At 43.0% G+C, this 21,020-nt stretch overlaps 1 protein-coding gene and 1 non-coding gene across 11 annotated transcripts in view; both read left to right on the top strand.

Moving 5' to 3' along the window:
* The first annotated feature begins 2,619 nt into the window (after positions 1 to 2,619).
* Positions 2,620 to 21,020, top strand: part of DEPDC5 (DEP domain containing 5, GATOR1 subcomplex subunit) — a 73,112-nt gene continuing 54,711 nt past the window's right edge. For 9 of the 10 annotated variants that reach the window (XM_043901251.1, XM_043901248.1, XM_043901245.1 and 6 more), the window contains exons 1-12: positions 2,620 to 2,816; positions 3,501 to 3,618; positions 7,548 to 7,635; positions 8,394 to 8,440; positions 10,018 to 10,103; positions 11,189 to 11,272; positions 12,274 to 12,323; positions 13,760 to 13,829; positions 15,438 to 15,516; positions 16,374 to 16,435; positions 19,571 to 19,640; positions 20,306 to 20,378. In XM_043901251.1, coding sequence (XP_043757186.1) covers positions 3,561 to 3,618; positions 7,548 to 7,635; positions 8,394 to 8,440; positions 10,018 to 10,103; positions 11,189 to 11,272; positions 12,274 to 12,323; positions 13,760 to 13,829; positions 15,438 to 15,516; positions 16,374 to 16,435; positions 19,571 to 19,640; positions 20,306 to 20,378 — 767 coding nt within the window. In that variant the 5' untranslated portion in view covers positions 2,620 to 2,816; positions 3,501 to 3,560. Of the gene's footprint in view, positions 2,817 to 3,500; positions 3,619 to 7,547; positions 7,636 to 8,393; positions 8,441 to 10,017; positions 10,104 to 11,188; positions 11,273 to 12,273; positions 12,324 to 13,759; positions 13,830 to 15,437; positions 15,517 to 16,373; positions 16,436 to 18,814; positions 18,958 to 19,570; positions 19,641 to 20,305; positions 20,379 to 21,020 lie in introns of those variants that run through there. The other variant, XM_043901253.1, reaches the window with a different exon arrangement.
* On the top strand, positions 20,097 to 20,232 carry LOC122695716. The gene has a single exon (XR_006341474.1). It is a non-coding gene; the product is annotated as a U4 spliceosomal RNA (small nuclear RNA).

Genomic DNA, 21,020 nt, shown 5'->3' with positions numbered 1-21,020 from the left:
AATGCAATCAACTTGCTCCAAATTACAGCCTTGTGTTTAAACAGAAGTCTGATATTTCTTGGCTGATTAGAGAGCTAAAGTTTTACAGTTTTGTGAGAGATTTTAATTTTCTCTTCTCCGATCAAGGTATCTTTGAACCAGTCAACATACTGACTGTTTTATCTGAGAAAGTGGTTTTCCCAGTTTTAGTTAGGGCTGGAGATACAAAAACCCAAATGCCAACTATTGTTTACATCTAATGAGTCTATCCATCGTCCATGTATGCATGCACTTCACATATAGGCTACTACAGATGTTGTTGGGATTAATTAACTAGAAACTCACTTTAAGACATTTCTACACATTTTTACAGGAGTATCCAAGACCTCAGGATCTTCCTCAGGCCACTGCATGCCTACAGACTAGGATCTGAGAAACCCAGTGTTATTGGTTTGTCTTCTGCCTCAGGTTCTAATATGACAGGCACTGCACCATTATTGTTCTCATCTTTATTTTTAAAATGTGGTATTTTGTTCAACATGGATTTTTTTTTTGTATTGCTTCCTTTAAAAACAATCACATTATCATTTATCTCGCTGAGTTTTGGCACCCCCTTAGCATTTTGTGCCCTAAATAAGGCAAGTGGTTAGATAGCATCACTGATTCAATGGACATGAATTTGGGCAAACTCGGGGAGACAGTGAAGGACAGGGAAGGCTGGTGTGCTGCAATCCATGGGGTCAAAAAGAGTCAGACAGGATTTATGACTGAACAACTCATTAGCCTCACCCACCTCACCCTAGTCCTAGTCTTGCTCCTAGCTCTGTATGCAGTAAGCACAAAGAGACCTCAAAGAAGCATCATCATTCAACCCCCTAAAAGTCAATGAGAGCCAATGTCCTGATAAATTCCACGCTTTTGGTGACATTTACATGGCATTTTAAGTTCTTTTAATTTCAAAGACCTAATGTAACATGTCCTTCACCTTATCTGGCCCTCAAACACCTTGTGAAGGAAGAATAACACTTACTTTTAATTCTCCACCTGTCAAGGGAGAAATTTGAGCAAAGAGAATTATCTTGTGCAAAGGTACACAGCTAAAAACAGGCAATCCCACAGGTGGTTGTAGAACCAAGGTTATTGACTCCCCAGTATTTCGGCTACCTGCTCCAGCCTTTCCTAGCTTTGCCCAGCTTTAGACATTTTTTAAAGTCTCAAACCTTGACAAGGTTTTGTTGTTGTTGTTGTCGTTTTTTGATTTAAGGAATTTTTGCCAAATTAAAAAGTGAAATATTTGTATTGCTAAGATATGACACCAATTATGGACATTGCTCAGGAGAAAGAATCAAATTCCCCCGAGGGCCAGGGACATAGAGTCCCCTTAATTCTGTCTGGGATGGAAGAACTTCTCACTAGCTACTAAAAAACAAACAAACAAAAACCATCTGAGAGATCTGGGGGTGCCACCCTGAAATGGCAACATAAACATGTCTAACATTTAACATTTTATCCTTGAAAAGTTTTGCAACTGTTGCAGTGTGCTTGATTACATGCTTTTTTTTACTATTAAAAATTACAATTATTTAAAAATTATTTAACTTCTGAACCCTACACCTACCCCCCAGTTCCTTTGTGATATGCGGTGCTTTTTTCCTTTCAACATTCAGAAAATTTCCAAAAACTATAGGTAAATTGCCTTCCCTTGTAGCTCAGTCAAAATCAGTAAAGAATCCGCCTGCATTGCAGGAGACCCGGATTCGATCCCTGGGTTGGGAAGATCTCCTGGAATAGGGAATGGCAACCCACAGTAACTAGTTTTCACTTTCATACGTCAATTACATGGAGCTGGGAACTTGCATGGAGCCCTTAGCCAGCTTCAGGCACTGCCCACACGGCGCTATTTCCCTTGAGAAGAGAAAGGTGTCCCAACAGAATAGGGGCTTAGGCCCTTGGGTGAGACAGGAGGATGCTAGTTAAACGCTCAGCCTTGGAGCCAAGTTTGACTGCATTGGGTTAGGATCCGTACTCGCTTCCTCCCGAGGATTTCTCTGTCCTCAGCCTGTTCCAGTTGTCTGTGAAATGAAATAGTATCTGCCTCCATAAAGGGATGTGACGATTACATAAGAATGTCTATGAAAACCATGGTAGCTATTACCAATAAACAGAGGCACAGAACACCACTTGGGGTTTGGAAGAATTTGAAAAGCCCCCTCAAAGCGGATACTTCCCAGCAGGGGCCATCGCACTAAGTCGCACATGCTCAGCCCTTTTCATGTTACAAAAGTTCCCCCAGAAACTATTTTGTGCCTCTTCGTTGCCCTAGGAGGCCCCGCGAAGGTCCGTAACATCCTTTATAGATCCCGGGACGCTCGTCCTGTGGGGAAAATCACTAGGTCGGAAGTCAATTCTTGGGCTCCAATCTATTTCGGAACGTCTAGGAGGAAAGGGATTTCCTGCCCGGGTCGACGGCCCTTAGGAAGCGGGAAACGCCGTCCGGCATCCCGGCCAATAGGCCGCACGTGAGGCCCCGCCCCCGACGCGAGCCCCGGATGGGGAAGTGGCGCGGACACCGAGACGAGGCGGAGGCCCGGCCAGAGCGGCCCGGCGAGGGTGGGCGGGAAGGGGGCGGTGCCCCGGGGCGGAGCCACCGGAGCGGCGCGGGTTCTCAGGTGAGCGCTCTGTGGCCGGGGCGGGCCGGCCGGCGCCTGGAGATCCGGCATCCGATCCTCGCGGACTCTGCGGGCGTAGGAGGGACGTCCGGAGGAGGCGCGGGGATCTGGCCAGGGTCCGGGCGTCGGAACCCCGGCCTCAAGCGGGAGGGGGCTCCGGAGCTGCGGGTGAGTGGACCTGTCCGCCGGGGCCGGAGTTGGGGATCAGGAGGAGAGGGCCAGGGCCCCGGTTCGAATCCTGGCCCTACCCCCAACCTACTGTGTGACCTTAGACAAGTCTCTGTCCGTCTCTGAGCCTCAGTGACATCAGTTCTGACATGAGGGGAGCTGGTACGAGTAGGAACCGCGGAGAGTTTGTGCAGGTGGAGGTTTGGGGAGCGAGCCTTCCTCTATTTACATTCTCCTCGCCCAAGACATCGGTGGCCGAACGTGAACAGACAGGAATTCTCTGTCTCAGAGACCTCGGGCATGTCCCGTGCGCTGGCCCTCACTTTCCTCATCTACAAAATGAATGTACCAAACCTCTTTTAAGGTCTCTTTAATGTTTGAGTGTTATTGATTTATAGAGAGGCAAGGTAATGGTGCCTCGTTCACTCCAAGTTTTCCCCTTTAGGGTGTGATAGCGTATCTCGGAGGTTGGAGTAGACCCTGACTTGGATTCCCTTGCGTTCCCAGATTGGTTGGTTCTGTTTGTTTCCCATCCCTCTTGGTATTTGGAGGAGTGATTTCATCCAAGGATTGGTGCCGCCTCTCAGCTGAGCGAGAGCAGTATTTTCACTGCCCTAAAATCAAAGAGCAGTTGCAGAGAAAACTATGACATTCCAGCCTTTTTTGTTTGTGTTTCACTGGCAGGGAGGCAAGATGACTTCTCTCCCCCAAACTTGGAACAGCTGAAGGAAACAACAGTACAAGATGAGAACAACAAAGGTCTACAAACTCGTCATCCACAAGAAGGGCTTCGGGGGCAGTGGTCAGTATTGATTGGTCTTTGGGCTTGTGTAAGTTGGCTGAGATTCTGATATATCCTGTGCCTTGAAGTTTACACGCTGACTGAGGAGACAATGGAGGCAAAGCAGGTAGCTTAACTGAGTGAAGCAGCAGGTGTGATACTGAAGTATTGAAACGGTAGCAGGACCAGAGAGCACAAGCTCCTTCCAGAAGCATTTGCATTCTGCATTTTCAGGGATGTTGTGGATATTTCCAGCTTACTACTCTCCATTTGTTTGTTTTTGCTTTATCTTATTTGATGTGTGGTTGATTTACAGTGTTGTATTTAAGATGTATAGCAAAGTAATTCATATATATATTTTTTCAAGTATTTTTTTCCATTGCAGGTTATTACATGGTGTTGAATATAGTTATGTGTACTAGGTCCTTGTTGATTTGTTTGTGTTTTTTATTACATATTTACTGTGTATGTTCTATAAAATTCCAGTCTGTGTTGGTTCGGCAGATAAGAGAAACTTATGTTCAATGAAAGAGAGGTAGTAGGTGTGCATAAGACAGGTATGATCAAAGCAGGAACCTTTGCCTGGCTCTGAAGCACCATGAGTTGGGGCAGGACACAGCATGTTGCCCTCCATTAAACCTGAATCTGGGTATCAGCTCTGCCTCTAATTTCCCTGTGACCTTGAGCAAGCCTCTAGTTTACGTTAATTACAAATTCCAGCTCTTTAGGGTAATTTCTCCATTTTTCTTAGCACGTTGAGATTATGAATCTGCAGAATAAGGAAGCACCTATTTATATGACGTTTTTTTTCCCCTAAAGGAATAAATTTCCTTTCTGTCCTAATAACCTTATTTACTTCAGGAATTGGAATTAACAACACAGTATTTTAAAAATTGTATTTTACTATATATTTGCTCAAAATCCCTGCTGGCTCAGATGGTATAGCATCTGCCTGCAATGCTGGAGACCTGGGTTCAATCCCTGGGTTGGGAAGATCCCCTGGAGAAGAAAATGGCAACCCACTCCAGTACTCTTGCCTGGAAAATTCCATGGATGGAGGAGGCTGGTAGTCTACAGTCCATGAGGTCGCAAAGAATCGGACACGACTGAGCGACTTCACTTTCACTTTTATATCTGCTCCTGTGTTATATATGTATGAGCCTCCCAAAGGTAAGGGCTGCCAAAAAGGTAGAATAATAGTTTCTATATCATAAGATCTTAAGGGATCAAATTAAGTGATGTATGTAAAGTATTCAGCCAGGCTCCTTCTAGCTGTTAAATAAATGTAGCCATTGTAAGTACCAGGAAAATGATATACCAGGCATTGCTATATTTAAAACATAATTTCTGCTAAAACCACAGTCTGTTGTTAACATTGTACTTTGTATGCAGTGGAAACTGCCTAAACCTTTGTGGAGCAGAACTGAACAAACAGAAATAACTTTTGACACAGGAAAGAATAAAAGGATACAGTATATACAGTGTATCTATTAATACAATGTATGCAAGTCTTCTTTTTCATGTGTGTAAGACGGTGGTGGATCCCTGCCTTACCCAGTCTGCTGCAGGACTATAAAGAAAAACATACATCCTACAATATTACTCAGCCATAAAAAAGAATGAAATGTTGTCATTCGCAACAACATGGATAGACCTAGAGAATATTATGCTTAGTGATTAAGTCAGACAGGAAAGACAAATACAATGATATCACTTACGTGTGGAATCTAAAAAATAATACAAAACAAATGAATGTATATGCAGAACAAACTCTCAGACATATAAAACAAACTTGTAACCAAAGGTGGGGGGGAAGGGGGAGGGACAAATTAGGGGTATGGGATTAGTGGATACAGACTACTATGTATCAAATAGATAAACAACAATGATATATTACATAGCAGAGGGAATGCACCTCTTATCTTGTAATAGCTCATAATGGAATATATTCTGCAAAAATACTGAATCATATGCTGAACACCTGAAGCTGATGCAGTATTGTATGTCAATACATAAATAAAATAAAAATCAAATTGAAAAAATACATCCAACAAATATTTATTAGGTACATACCTATACCAATGGAGAGGGAAATGGCAACCCACTCCAATATTCTTGCCTGAAGAATCCCATGGACAGAGGAACCTGGTGGGCTGTAGTCCATGGGGTTGCAAGAGTTGGACACGACTTAGTGACTAAACCATCTACCTATACCAAGCATAAAGATTTTGAATATGACAAGGTTCCTTCTCCCTAAGGAGCTTTCAGCTTGTTGAGACATACATGCAAAAAGAAATGATAAGATTAAACAGGAAGGAATACTTGTTAGACTGTGAAAGTTAGAGGAAGACTTCATAGAGGATTTGCTTTACACCTGTCAATGGAATCTATATCCAAAAAAAAAAAAAGCAACTGTGGATTAACTCAGCACTTTGCTTTCCTAGGCTGAATTCTTGTTGGATCTGATTATATCTGAAATCTGAACATATTTATTTGTCATAATTTTAGCATGATAGAAGGATATGTTGGGAATTCCCTAGTGGTCCAGCAGTTAGGACTCTGCGCTCTCACTACTGAAGGCCTGGGTTTGATCCCTGGTTGGGGAACTAATACTCACAAGCCATGGCCAAAAAAAAGAAAAGGAAAAAAAAAAAAAAAAAGACCATCTTTCCCTAAAAGCTAAAACAGAGACAAAGAAAAAACAGCAACAAAAAAATACCATATCTTTATGATCCTGAGTTTTTTATATTTCAAAGAGTTCCCTCCCCCCACCCCCGACCCCTAGTGTGGGGCAGGGATAGATAAACATATAAAATCACATTCTCTCTATATTTTAAGAGTCTCCTGTACCCAGCTCCAGACTGAAAAAGAAGACTCTCATACATTATAGATACGCTGTATATACTGTATCCTTGCATCCTGTCCTCTGTCAAGTTATTTCTGTTGTCTATTCAGTTCTGCTATATGTGAATTTTTTCCCTGATCAAGCATTGCCCTCCAAGTCCAGGGTGTTTTATTTGGCTTGAGGGATGTGAGAGACAGTGGGTTTTGGAGCCCTGGACTAGTAACCAGTCCTGGTGTACTGTTGTTCCTAGCTATCTACCTTTGGCAAGTTGCTTTATCCCTTAAGTTGTTTCCTTGCTTCTATTAGATCTAGAGATTTATTGTGAGGGTCACATTCAGACAGTATTTTGAAAAAATCTTTGAATATTAAATAGAAGGGATTGTGCTGTATGTGGGCCCCTGGCTGTCTTGTTCCTGGTGATGCCAGATGCACACCATTTGAGGAAGTAAAGAATTGCCCCAGAGGCCTAATTCCCAGAGAGGAAGAGCTGCCTTCTTCCTGGGAGCAGTGGGCTGGCAGGTAAAGCTCTGGAGACAAAGGTCCCCGAACACCATCCCACTGAGCTGCTCACCAGTTCTGGCTTCCTGTACAAATCCTTCAGTCAAGCTAAATCTCAATTTTATTTATTTATTTTTAAAAATAATTTATTTTTGGCTTTCCTGGGTCTTCGTTGCTGTGCAGGCTTTTCTATGGTTGCAGCAAGTAGGGGCTAGTCTCTAGTTGTGGGGCATGGGCTTCTCACTGTAGTGGCTTCTCTAGTTGCAGAGCACAGGCTCTGGGGGATGCGGGCTTCAGTAGGTGTGGCATCTGGGCTCAGTACTTGTGGGCTCTGGGCGCAATAGTTGTGGTACACGGGCTTAGTTGCTCCCAGGCATGTGGGGTCTTCCTGGACCTGGGATCGAACCCATGTCTCCTGCATTGGCAGGTGGATTCTTTACCACTGAGCCACTAGGGAAGCCTTAAATCTCAATTTTAAATGGAACTTCCTCTGTGAGATGGGGTTGTCATACTGAATTATGGGGTTGTAAGGACCCAGCATGAGAACACAGCAACCCACAACCCAAGTGAGTTGCTTGCTGCCTAAGATCCCTGAATTGTCTTTCAGACGATGAGCTAGTCGTGAACCCCAAAGTATTTCCACACATCAAGCTTGGAGACATCGTGGAGATTGCCCACCCCAACGATGAGTACAGGTGAGCGTCTAAGCAGGAGCAGGGGGCTAGCTGGACAGCCCGCTGTTTCCAGGTGATGTATTGTCTAAGGGGATGGAGGGCGAGATGTCTCTTTGCCTTGGGATAAAAATGTTCCTGCCCTCTGGGATTTGCTAGACCAATCATCTTTTTAAAAGGAGTCAATTTTTTCTGTTTACGAAGCTGAGAGGAGAACTCTGAACAATTCTGTAGCATTTATTCATTTCCTTGAATACAGTAAGTCTCTGACATACAGAAGAGTTCTGTTCAGAGAGTGCGTTTGTCCTTAAGTCCAGTGAAGTTGGCCTAGGTTCCCAACTGACATAATCGGCTGTATAGTACTGTGCTGTAGTAGGTTCAGAACATTGGCCTGGCCAGTATTCGAGTTCTTCCATGGAAAAACCCAAATGAACTTTTTGGCCAGCCTAATACTTCTTCACACAAATAATACATACATCAAAAACACAAAAAATAATTTAATCTTACAGCACAGTACCTTGGAAACTACCGTCACCCAGTGCAATGGGAGGCACACAGGGGCAGGCACGCACGGTCATGTCTTTGAAAGCCCACAAGCTGAGGGTTTGGATGTCGGGGCCTCACTGTACAAGCGCAGAGTTTGTTTCTGCAGGAACCCTCCTGTTCTGGTGCTGCTATCAATATGTCCAGAGTGGTCTGTTTGTGTTTTGTGGGTGGTAAAGAAAGCTGGTTACTTACTACTGATAACATCTCTTCTCTTTGTTGCCTTTTTTTCCCCCCAGCCCTCTGCTTTTGCAGGTCAAGTCACTTAAGGAGGATTTGCAGAAAGGTAAGAATTCCATCTCTCTTTTCTAAGATTTTTTACACTTTATTGTCTCAGAAACTTTAAGAAACCCCCTTTCACAATGAGGGCACAGTACATCTCTCCTTATCAAATTGTGTTCCTGCTAGTAAAAATATTGTCAGATACCAAAACTGCCAAGGAATCTCATTTGTCAGCATCTTGAGGGCACTGGAAATTTTTAACTATGTTTAGGGACTTGCCTGGTGGCTCAGTGGCTAAGACTCTGTGCTCCCAATGCAGGGGGCCTGGGTTCGATCCCTGGTCAGGGAACTAAGAGTTCCCACAACCCTGCACAGCCAAATAAATAAATATTAACAAGAAAACAAAAACTATGTTTAGAATCAGAAGGAAAGAAGGTGAAGCCCTACACTTAAACTCCAAAACAATTGTTGGCAAAGCATGCTTTCCTCAATATTATATTTTTTCACAAAATATTTGTTAAGTGTCTACATTGGGTTGGAGCAGGGGAGGAACATACTCTGCTGACCTGGCACTTGTGCAAGGCTCTGTACTGGAGCTGTTTGTCATCCTTCTTTCTTGATCTTCCCACCAACTCTTGAGTGAGGGTGGAACCTTTGTCTCAGTGGAATGAGCAAGTTTGCCTGGTGTTAGCAAGTGAAGGAACCAGAGCAGTGATTCTATCAATACTACTCATTCTGGATCCAAATCCTTTCTTCTAATGACTGTACCTTGCTGATCTAGGAACTAAAATGTTAATTGATAGCAAATAAAAGTAATTCCTTAAACAGCACTGAAAAGAAAAAAAATTTTTTTTAAATCTTCTCTAAAGGATTTTGATGTCAACCACTTTTTTATGTTTTAACTTGATGGGAAAACATGCTTTCAAATTTGAGTGTCCTTTATAGTCTCACCTCATCTCCTGCTGCCTGTTCAGTTTTATACTTACCAGACTTCAGGGCTCATTGGAAAGTTTGTTTCTTCCTTGACTACCAGCACTGCTTTCATTCCGAAAGAGAAATGATCTCTTTCCTCTTCTAAGTTTTCACAACCCTTTGAGCTTTGTTATGTTGCTTCTTAAATTCTTTTCTCTCTCTCTCTCTATATATATATATATATAAATTTTCAGTCTGTCTTTCTCTCATTTTTTAATTGCTTGGGTTCAGGTCTTACTTCACCTGAAAAGCAGAGAACTCTCTAAGTTTTAAGTTCCTGAAGGTGGAGAACATGTCTTGCCCTTAGCAAAGGATCAGTTGTGTTGTTTGTTGCATGTTTGGGTATTTATAGATTGTGTGTGTGTGTGCCCACGCACACATGCACACACATGCCCTCGGTCGTATCTCATTCTTTGTGACCCCATGGACTGCAGCCTGTCAGTCTCCTTTGCCCATGAATTTTCTAGGGAAGAATACTGGAGTGGGTTGCCATTTTCTTCTCCAGGGGATCTTCCCGACCCAGGGATCGAACCCACATCTCCTGCTTCTCCTGCAGTGGCAGGCAGATTCTTTACCACTGAGCCACCTCGGAAGCCTTTTATAGATTAGAATGTATTTACCTGGTTTTTCAGAATGTGTTATCTGATCCAGATTTCTTCTCTGTTTCAGAAACTATCAGTGTGGACCAGACGGTGACTCAGGTGTTCCGGCTAAGACCTTATCAGGATGTGTATGTGAATGTTGTAGACCCTAAGGTGTGTCTTTATTCTGGATTTGAATATCTTATGGGGAATGATTAATGCCCTTCCTCAACATTAGGTCTCTAAGGAAATCATGAGTTACTTAGGGCTTCCCTGGTGGCTCAGACAGTAAAGAACTCACCTGTAAAGCAGGAGACCTGGGTTCAGTCTCTCCTTTGGGAAGATCCACTGGAGAAGGGAATGGCTACCCACTCCAGTATTCTTGCCTGGAGAATTCCAGAGACAGAAGAGCCTGGTGGGCTACCGTCCATGGCGTTGCAAAGAATGAAACATGGTGGAACAACTAACACACCAAGTATAGTGTTAGACTGTTAAATATGTGGTCATGCATAGGTCATTTAGATTATGGGCAGAATGTACATTGTATTTAAAGTTCTCCTTTTTAAAAAGCTTGTCCTATAAAGGTTCTGTACATATATGTATGTTTGTGAAGCTAAATACAAAATTTTCTATAAAAATACTAAAATTTCTTTCTGTGTTCTCATTTTACTTGGAGCAATGATGCTATAAAATTAAGAGGTAAAAATCATTGTCCAAAAGACATGATTGATATTATCTAGGGAAATAAAGCCCACGGCTCAGTGTCATGTTTGTGTACCAAAATCAAAACTAAAACACTGACTCTCTACTCTGGTATGCTTTGCACTTGACCATTGTACAGTGGCTGTCATATCTGTTGGACACTTCCCTGTCCTCAAAAGCCTTCTCACGCAGGATAAAATTCTATTTGTCGGGGTTCCGCTACTGAACGGGCTTCCCTTGTGGCTCAGCTGGTAAAGAATCTGCCTGCAATGCGGGAGACTTGGGTTCGATCCCTGGGCTGGGAAAATGCGTGGAGAAGGGAAGGCTACCTACCTACTCCAGAATTCTGGCCTGGAGAATTCCATGAACTGTATAGTCCATGGGGTCACAAAGAGTCGGACACGGCTGAGTGACTTTAACTTTTCACTTTCGCTACTGAATGGTCTTCAGTGGTTGTCTTTTTGTCAAACAGTTTCATTGTGGTGAGTGAGCAGTATCTTACAACTGTAAGGCCTGGCAGAGTAATGCAGAGACATACATCTGATTATCCTTTTTAGGATGTGACCCTTGACCTTGTGGAATTAACCTTTAAGGATCAATATATTGGCCGTGGGGATATGTGGCGACTAAAGAAAAGTTTGGTAAGATGTGACTTTTTTTTTTTTGTTTTAAAGTCTATTACTTTTTCTCTTATGTTAATAATCCATGTCACTGGGAAGATTTATATCTAGTCAGAAGAGTATAAAATCATTTCTGATTCCAGCATCACAGACAACTATTGTAGACATGTTGTCTGTCTCCTTCCATTCTCCTTTCATGTTTTTCTTAATGCTTTGTTTTGCTTGTCTATTGTCACAGAGTTTTACTCTGCATTTTTTGGTCTGAATGGGAAAGTATAATATGATTTTACATTTAAATGGGACTTTGATTTGCAAGTTTTCACCTGATTTCGTTTGCTCCGCATGTCTCCTCCTGTGGATAGACATTTATTACCCCGAATTTATATCTATGAAAACTGAGATAGAGGGGTTGAGTGAGTTCCCACGACAAGAAAGCCAGTAAACAGTTGACACTAGGCTGGAACCCAGATCTTGTTGCTTCCAGGTTAGGCTGCTTTTCACTTTCCCCTCCTCCCATTTTTCCTTGTTTATTTATTTTCAATTGGCATTTTCCACTGAACATGATCAGTTCATCAGAATTGCAAGCTGGTGCGGAAACTTCTCCTTTTGGACTCTTTGGCAATTATGGAACAGCAAATCCTAAGTAAAATGTCCACACTGTATATTTTTAGACAGCGATGTCTTTGCTTATTTTTTATTTGGTGGGAGAAGGTTCCATTTTCTAAAATGAGAAGTAGATGTTCTATGTGTAAATAATAGGTGCATATGTGAGCATCTATGACAAGCGTACTACTGAAGCTGGCCCCTTACTATCCACCCAGTCTTTACTATTGTCTGTACCTGCCAAGCCCTTAAGAACCTACTGTTATACCCGCTCCAGCAGGTTTCCCTGTGGGATAAATCTATTGCTCCCATGTTAATTGAATATCGGGTTGTTAGAAGAGATTAGAAAGCCAGGAGACTTTCTTTGTGACCTTTTATGGCCTCGATGTGTTGTTGAATCTCTCTCTCTCTCCACTTAGGTCAGCACATGTGCCTATATCACTCAGAAGGTGGAATTTGCAGGCATCAGGTAACTCCTGTGTCACTCTTGATTCATCAGCTTGTAAACAGGAGCAGAATCCAGCGCAGCAACTGTTTTACATACAGCCTTTGAGGCGTGTGGATATCCATATGATAAAATACACAGTAGGTCCAGGAGCGAATAGATATGTTTGCTAGGCACACTTAAAGCCCATTGGAATGTCCAATTTGGGTGTTTTTCTGCTCGATCTGCCCAACTGCAGAGGATCTTCTGGAACCTTCTCTCTGACTTGAGCTCTGACTATGTGGTGACCAGTCTCAACACACATGTCCTGGTTGTGGAATTAGCACTGTTGAGCCCCACTTGTTCAGCACACGCTGTGTATCAGGCGTGTGCTAAGTATTTTTATATACAGTGTTTGTTCATTGTAGCCAATTTGAAAAACAGCATAAAGAAGCAAGAGGAGGGCTTCCCTGGTGGCTCAGTGGTAAAGAATCTGCCTACCAATGCAAGAGACACAGGTGTAATCCCTGGTCCGGAAAAATCCCACATGCCACCAAGCAACTAAGCCCATGCAACGCGACTGCCAAGCCTGTGCTCTGGAGCCCAGGAGCCGCAACTACTGAAGCCCACTCGTCATAGAGCCTGTGCTCGGCAACAAGAGAAGCCACTGCAATTAGAGGCCCACATGCCACAACCAGAGAGCAGCTCCTGCTTGATGCAAATAGAGAAAAGCCCATGCAGCAACAAAGACCCAGCATAGCCAAAAAAGAAAAAAAAGCAATAGCTTAATCTCACGACAATGACTGAAAAATAAACAAAAATGAGTAATAGAAAAGATGCGGGGGCAGAAGATATCATATTACTTGATACTGACATGAAAATTTTTCAGTGAAGTGGCTTCCACTGGGACTTCCCTGGTAGTCCAGTAGTTAAGACTGTGCTCCCAGTGCAGGGGGCATAAGTTTGATCCTTGGTTGGGGAACTTAGATCCCCATGCTGCATGGCTTGTCCAAGAAAAGATGGCCTCCATTGAGTAGGGACCCCGTGCCTTTATACTTTCTGTCTACTTGTGATATTGCAGTGGATCTTGTTTTTGTTGAAACTCATTATCTCAAAGCTTGGATTAGCAGATTTGTTCATCAGTGCTTTTTAACGGTTTTTGTGACATGGACCCTTTTGAGATTTGACAAAGTGTACAGTTCTGTGCTTAGGAAAGATTACATCATTTAGAGGGTTTGTGGGTTCCCCAAAGCCCTTCCTCAGATTCAGAGGTTGTCTTTGGACCCCCAAATCAAGAGCTCCTATTGTACAAATTCAGTGTACGCTGAAAATTCTTTGTGTTGTGTTCGTGGCACTCTGGAAATCTGTAACTGACCAGGTCATTTGGGTCACAATGACAGAGCAGAGGAAGCTACCCTGAAGGCTCCTCCATTTCTTGGTTTATGTAGGACTCGTAATAATGCGTGTGCGTCTCCTTTCAGGGCACAGGCTGGTGAGCTCTGGGTCAAGAATGAGAAGGTCATGTGTGGTTATATCAGCGAAGATACCAGGGTGAGGTTGATACGATGCTTTTTTGGATTTGTTTCCCCATGTTGTGATGTCTGTAAGTCGTGAAATCAAAAACAAAACAGAAACTAGTAAAAACCTGATCTCATGATCAAGCTCGTGACCAAGCTACCATCTGCCCAACTGGAATAATACTGTAATAAAGCAGGGACTCCTGAAATACTAGGGTTTTACAGTCTGATCTCTCTGGTTTGGGGGTGATCTTTGTTTTCTTTTGTTTAATATCAGACGTAAGAAAGGAGTGTCTAGGGCACAGACTTCTGTGCCCATTAATACACAGCAAAAGTTAAGCCCAGTAGAAGATTGTGTTGGTAAACCCGGAGAAAGACCTTTGCCAAGGAATCTCCTCCTGTGACTCTGGTACAGTTGGGAAATTCCAAGCTGAGCACCCATGAGCGTTCCCCACGCTGGTGGGAATTAGGGCTCAGCAGTTGTGGCCCCAGGGCTCCAGAGCACAGGGTGCTTTCCCCACGCTGGCGAAAGCACCTGTCTGCTCTTCCGTGTTCCCACCCACAGCCTCCCTTGAGAGCAGTGGTTCTCAACCCCAGGGTGATTATGTCTCCCCAGGGGTCTCTTCGCAAAGTCTGGAGACATCTTTGTTTGTCACAACTGGGGTTGTGTGGAGGATTTTGCTCAACCTGTTACGGCATGAAGCACAGCCCTCCAGAAAGAGAATCACCTGGCCCAAAAGGGCAGTAGTGTTGTGGGGGGCTGTACCGGGCGCTGTGGGCGGGTCAGGGTCCCTGGCTTCCACTCAGTAAATGCCAGTAGCTCCCACCCCTGTCCCCACCCTCTGCAAGTCATAACCTCCAGAAATGTCACCAGCCACCACCAGATGTCCCCTGGGCAGGCAAGATAGTTGAGGACTTGGGGCAATTTTGAGAGATAACCACTCTGTCTTACAAAAAATTATTTTTGTAATTTGCTTATTTATATAGTGACGATACATATATGTTTTACCCTAAGCAGTGTATTACTCGTTTTGCTTACTTTTGAGTTTTATTAAAGAGGAATGAAAATGTATTCTCCCCCTTCCTCCCTCTCACTCTCTCTTTTAGCTGTCTTGTTTGTACTCACTATATCTTAAATCCCCGATTAGGAGTGTATTTGTTATGTCATAGGTTCTGCTCTGTAAGATAATGTCAAATTATCTTTCAAATTCTTCAGAACAATTTATACTCCTAGTACCCATATATAAAACCTCCTGTTTTTTACTTTCTCCAGTACCCAGTTTTAAAGTTTGAAAGTTTTTGCCACTCTAGTGGACATGCATTGGTATTTTACAGTGATCTTTCCCCCAGTTTTATAGCAATTCACCCCTTTTTTTCTTTTTGTCTTGGCTACACTGCAAGGCATATAGTCTATAGTTTCCCCATCAGGGGTCGAAACCCATGCTCCTTGAAGTGGAAGGGTGGAGTCCTAATCACCGGATCGCCAGGGAACTCCCTTAACCATTTTTAAATGTACAGTTCAGCAGTGTTGAGTATATTCACATCATTCTGAAACAAATCTCCAGAACTTTTTCATTTTGTGGAACTGAAATTCTACCCATCATTGCTTTTTAATGCAATTATGTTTTTTTTTTTGTTGCAGGTGGTGTTCCGTTCTACGTCGGCTATGGTTTACATATTTATTCAGATGAGCTGTGAAATGTGGGATTTTGATATTTATGGTACTGTTCCTAAGTGTGGGTTGTAATGCTAATGGGGAGGTTTCTGGTTTCCTTCAAATTGGTATCATTTACAGTAATCTCTGAACGTTCTCTGAAGATATGTCCTGAATCTTTAGAAATCCTCAAATGTTAAAAATAAATGTACATTTTATATATGCGGTGAATTGCATGAAGTGTAGTAAAGCATTAATGAAAAGTCTGTCTTCTCAGATCTTCAATTATTCTATAAGTACAGAATCAAAAGTCATAGAGGTAGTGACTTTATGGCCAGGAACCAGCAGCTGCTTTGATAACTTTCATTTCATGTTCTATCACTCACAGAAATCACCAGGTTTGTCTCATTTTATTAGAATTACCATAAGTCGAGTATGATAAAGCTGCTGTGAGGTGTGGGTGCTGTGCCCAACACACCAGCCTCATGTTTCAAGCAGTTCTAACTTGTGTTTAGCAAAACTACATATTAATTTTTCATGTAGGTCATCAAGGGTTTTCTCAAGAACAGCAGAAACTGCAAGTGATAATTTAGTGACTGCCCAGGGTCTACCAGATTACCTTCGAACAAACACGAAGCATCACTATGAGAATACTTTAGATGGTTCTCTCATTTTGAAGAGACACCCTTTTTCAAGCATCAAAACTTTTTCAATCTTGTGTTTTACCTTGAACCCATGACCTCTTACTGAGTGAGGTAAATATTAAATTTGGCTCAATAGAAAGTCTAGGTCGAAACCACTCTTAGGATAGAGCAGTACCCACCTTCTCTTTGACTGGTCCTGTTCCTATTACTTTACTGAGGGAAGAAATTGTAAGCCAGAAATAAAGAGAATTCTCACCTTCTTCCTATTGTTTCTTTTCAGGGGATCTGTATTTTGAGAAAGCTGTGAATGGTTTCCTTGCTGATCTCTTCACCAAGTGGAAGGTATGTTTCTTCTCATCACCAAGTCTTGCTGTATAAACATCATTCAGTGCAGATTTTAAAAACAATTTCTATTAATCTGCATTTAATGGAGGCACCAGAGCTAAAGTCTGATTGATGAGACTGTAGATTTAAATTACCTTAATCACTTCAACATTGTGAAGTGTACTTGTGAGGAACCCAGACCTAACATCAAACTCAGTGGTAAGAGACTGAAAACTTTCCCCCTTAAGTTCAGGAACAAAATAAGGATGCTTGCTTTCACCACCAGTATTCACTGCAGATGGTGACTGCAGCCATGAAATTAAAAGATGCTCGCTCCTGGGAAGGAAAGCTATGACAAACCCAGACAGAGACATCACTTTGCTGACAGATATCAGTAGAGTCAAAGGTATGGTTTTTCCAGTAGTCATGTACAGATGTGAGAGTTGGGCTATGAAGAAGGCTGAGTGCCAAAGAATTGATGCTTTCAAATTGTGGTGTTGGAGAAGACTCTTGAGAGTCCCTTGGACAGCAAGGAGAGCAAACCAGTCAATCCTAAAGGAAATCAATCCTAAATATTCACTGGAAAGACTGATGCCGAAGCTGAAGCTCGAATACTTTGGCTACCTGATGTGAAGAACCAACTCATTGGAAGAGACCCTGATGCTGGGAAAGATTGAAGGCAAAAGGAGAAGTCGGCAGAGGACGAGATGGTTAGATAGCCTCACTGACTCAGTGGACATGATTCTGAGCAGACTCTGGGAAACAGTGAAGGACAGGGAAGCCTGGTGTGCTGCGGTCCATTGTGTCCCAAAGAGTCAGACACGACTCAGGGACTGAACAACAACAATCAGTGTTGTACTGGGAATTCTAGCCAGAGCCACTAGGCCAAGAAAAGAAAGAAAGAAAAAGAAGGCATCCATATTGGAAGAGAAGAAGTAAAACTATCTCTCCTCACAGGTGACATCCTCTATGTAGAAAACCCCCCCAAGTCCATTAAAAAAAACAACAGAGCTAATGAACAAATTTAGCAGAGTTGCAAAATCAGCACACAGATCATTTGTATTTCATCAACAATGAACAATCTGAACAGGAAATTAAAACAAGGAGTTAAAAATTTTAAAGAGAAATAAAAATTCCATTTACGAGAGTATCAGAGAAATAATGGAGAAGGCAATGGCACCCCACTCCAGTATTCTTGCCTGGAAAAATCCCATGGATGGAGGAGCCTGGTAGGCTGCAGTCCATGGGGTCGCTAAGAGTCGGACATAAGTGAGCAACTTCACTTTCACTTTTCACTTTCATGCATTGGAGAAGGAAATGGCAACCCACTCCAGTGTTCTTGCCTGGAGAATCCCAGGGACGGGGGAGCCTGGCGGTCTGCCGTCTATGGGGTCGCACAGAGTCGGACACGGCTAAAGCGACTTAGCAGCAGCAGAGAAATAAAACACTATGCAATAATTTACCCAAGAAGATGCAAGGTTTGTACACTAAAATCTACAGAACTTTGCTCAAGGAAAGACCCAAATCAGTGAAAAACATCTCATGTTCATAGATTAGAGGACTTAATATTGTTAAGATAGCAATACTACGCAAGGGCTTCCCTGGTGGCTCAGACGGTAAAGAATCGGACTACAGTGGAGAAGACATGAGTTTGATCCCCTGAGTCGGGAAGATCTCCTGGAGAAGGAAACGGCAACCTTCTCCAGTATTCTTTCCTGGGAAATCCCATGGACAGAGGAGCCTGGTGGGCTACAGTCCATGGGGTTGCACAGAGTTGGACACAACTGAGTGACTAAACAACCACCACTGCCGCCAGAAGTTGTTATGAGTGTTTTACCTACATTATCCCACTGAATCCTCTTGTCAGTCTTACACAGATAGGGAAGGTACAGCTGAAAGAGGTTAGGTACCTTGCCTGGGATCAATAGCCTACGAAAGCAGAATAAGAATTCTAATCCTATTCCATCCTTTCCCCCAGTGCTCTCCTGGGATTGTAACCCCCAGGCCATCCTGTCTGTGTTTCTATAATCCTGAGCCATGTCAGCCCCATTGTACATCACCTCCTCCGTCATACATGGGTTGAGAAGCTCGCATGCCCACGCCAGCCCGCTGTCAGGCATTTTTCCTGTCTAAAACTTGCACCCCAATCAGATGAGTTTGAAGCTGCATTTGGAGTGCTAGATGTCCAATAAAAGAGTTGGTGGCTAGTGAAAGTGTGCCCTTGGTCCTGTGGCTTGTATTTAGGAGTTTCTGTCTACCCGAGAGATAGCTGTGAAGAACGTAAGGTGATGTGTGATGTGCGTTACGTTGTCTTCCTTATATGATGACTGCTGAATTGTGCAATCAGTAGGCTGAGTTCAAGTCTAGGTTGGTTAGTGTGGGTTTCTGTTTTCAAAGACCAGGAGGAACTGATACTGAGCTTGCTGACTCCCTGGTGCAGGCCAAATTTCATGCCATCTGTAAACACCCTACTTCTAGAACATTGAACTCCCGACTGCATGGAAATGTTTATTCTCACTCATCCCCATCCCAGTCCAAAGGTAATTCTCTGCCTTAATTTCAACCCCTGCATCTCAAGCAGCATCCAGTCCCCATCCTGTGACCCTGGAAGTAGGTGGGAGTGTCTGGTTCTGGCATCCCACTACCCTAGGTTCTGTTCTTCTCTAAACCACAGTCCTGAAAAGGTTAAAAAACACCAGGTATAAATACCAGGATCCTCTGACAGTGGGCTGGTCTGTTCACACCACAGCAAGGAGACAGCACCCCCACCTTATTGATGATTTGCAGTTTTTTGTTTGTCTGTTTGTTTTGGCTGCACTGTGTAGCATGCAGGACCTTAGTTCCACAATCAGGGATGGAAGCCATGCCCCCTGCAGTGGAAGCGTGGAGTCTTAACCACTGGACCACCGGGGAAATCCAGTGATTTGCAGTGACTTCAGATAACTTGCCCAAGGTCATGTAGTGGTCAGTTTCAGAGCCACGAGTCAGCCTAACAATCTGTCCGCTGTATTATGCAGCCTACAGTTATAGGAGGTCACCCAATACCTGAGCCTCCAAGCCTTCCAGAGCTGAGACTGCTATGTTCACACAAGCTGCTTCATGGTGAAGTAAATGGATTAAACTTGAGCCCTCTTTTTCTCTATTCATGCCTAGGAGAAGAACTGCAGTCATGAAGTGACAGTGGTCCTGTTTTCTAGGACTTTTTATGATGCAAAATCTCTTGGTGAGTAACTCTTTCTCTTACAAAGTTATATTTTTTTTTTAACTTTTTATTTTGTATTGGGGTATAGCTAATTAACAATGTTGTGATAGTTTCAACTGAACAGTGAAGGGACTCAGCCATACATATACATGTATCCATTCTTTCCCCAAATCCCCTCCTATCCATGTTGCTACATGACATTTAGCAGAGTTCCTTGTGCTACATAGTAGGTCCTTGTGGGTTATCCATTTCAAGTATAGCAGGGTGTACATGTCCATCCCAACCTCTAACTGTTCCTAAAGTTGTTTTTTTATTAAGCTTTCCACACATCCATCCTGATTCACTCTGTATCATTTTTTCTCTCCTGCTCCATCTCTCCCAATTTTTCTGTTAAAAGATAGGATAGAGGAGAAAATGACTCAGTCCATTAGTCAATGCAAGAAGTTTCTGGGCTGCGATCCATCTTAAAACCAAGCTAGTTTTGCACAGTCGCAGTATCGTAGCCCATGAGGTTTATTTATCTGAGGCGCCATTATTGCTAATTGAAAACTTTTCCCAACTTATTAGAAATATAGTTATCTTTTGTGTGTGTTTGTGTGATGTAGATCTCCAATCCAGAAGGGGGAGCAGAGAAGCTGAATTTCTCTCTTCAATCTGATCTGCGTATGTTGTTTTCTCTATTTCAGATGAATTTCCTGAAATAAACCGAGCCTCAATTAGGCAGGATCACAAGGGGCGATTCTATGAAGACTTTTACAAGTATGTTTGGGTGCTTTGCCTTTTTTGCCTTTTTTCCTCCTTGGTTGTTTCTTATCTGACTTAAAAAATTACCCTTTTGACTTTGGAATAATTTTAGGCTTGCAGAGAAGTAGCAAAGCTAGCACAGAGAGCTCCATATACCCTTTACACAGTTGCCTCTGAGCATTTCCTCACCAAGATGCATCTGTTAGAACTCGGAGATGAGCACTGGTGTGTGCTCAATCGCTTCAGTCTTGTCTGGCTCTTTTGCGACCCCATGTACTGTAGCCCACCAGGCTCCTCCGTCCATGGGATTCTCTAGAAAGAGGACTGGAGTGGGTTGCCATTTCCTTCTGCAGGGGACCTTCTCAACCCAGGGATCGAACCCCCATCTCCTGCTTGGCAGGTGGATTCTTTACCACTGAGCTACCTGGGAAGCCCCACACTGGTACATTGCTATGAACTAGATCTCAGACTTTTCTCAGAGTTCATCAGTTTTTCCACTTATGCACCTTTTTTTATTCCAGGATCCAGTTTAGGATATCACATTGCTTTTGAACTTCCCAAACTTTTTATTGTGAAAAATTTCAAATTCTTGCAGAAAAGAAGAATGAACTAAATATAATGAACCCATACCCCTAGTTCCTGGATTAAACAGTTAAT

This window comes from Cervus elaphus, chromosome 5 (assembly GCF_910594005.1).
Source record: "Cervus elaphus chromosome 5, mCerEla1.1, whole genome shotgun sequence".
Taxonomy (NCBI): domain Eukaryota; kingdom Metazoa; phylum Chordata; class Mammalia; order Artiodactyla; family Cervidae; genus Cervus; species Cervus elaphus.
Note: the sequence above shows the minus strand (reverse complement) of the source record. Positions and strands in the feature narration are given on the sequence as shown.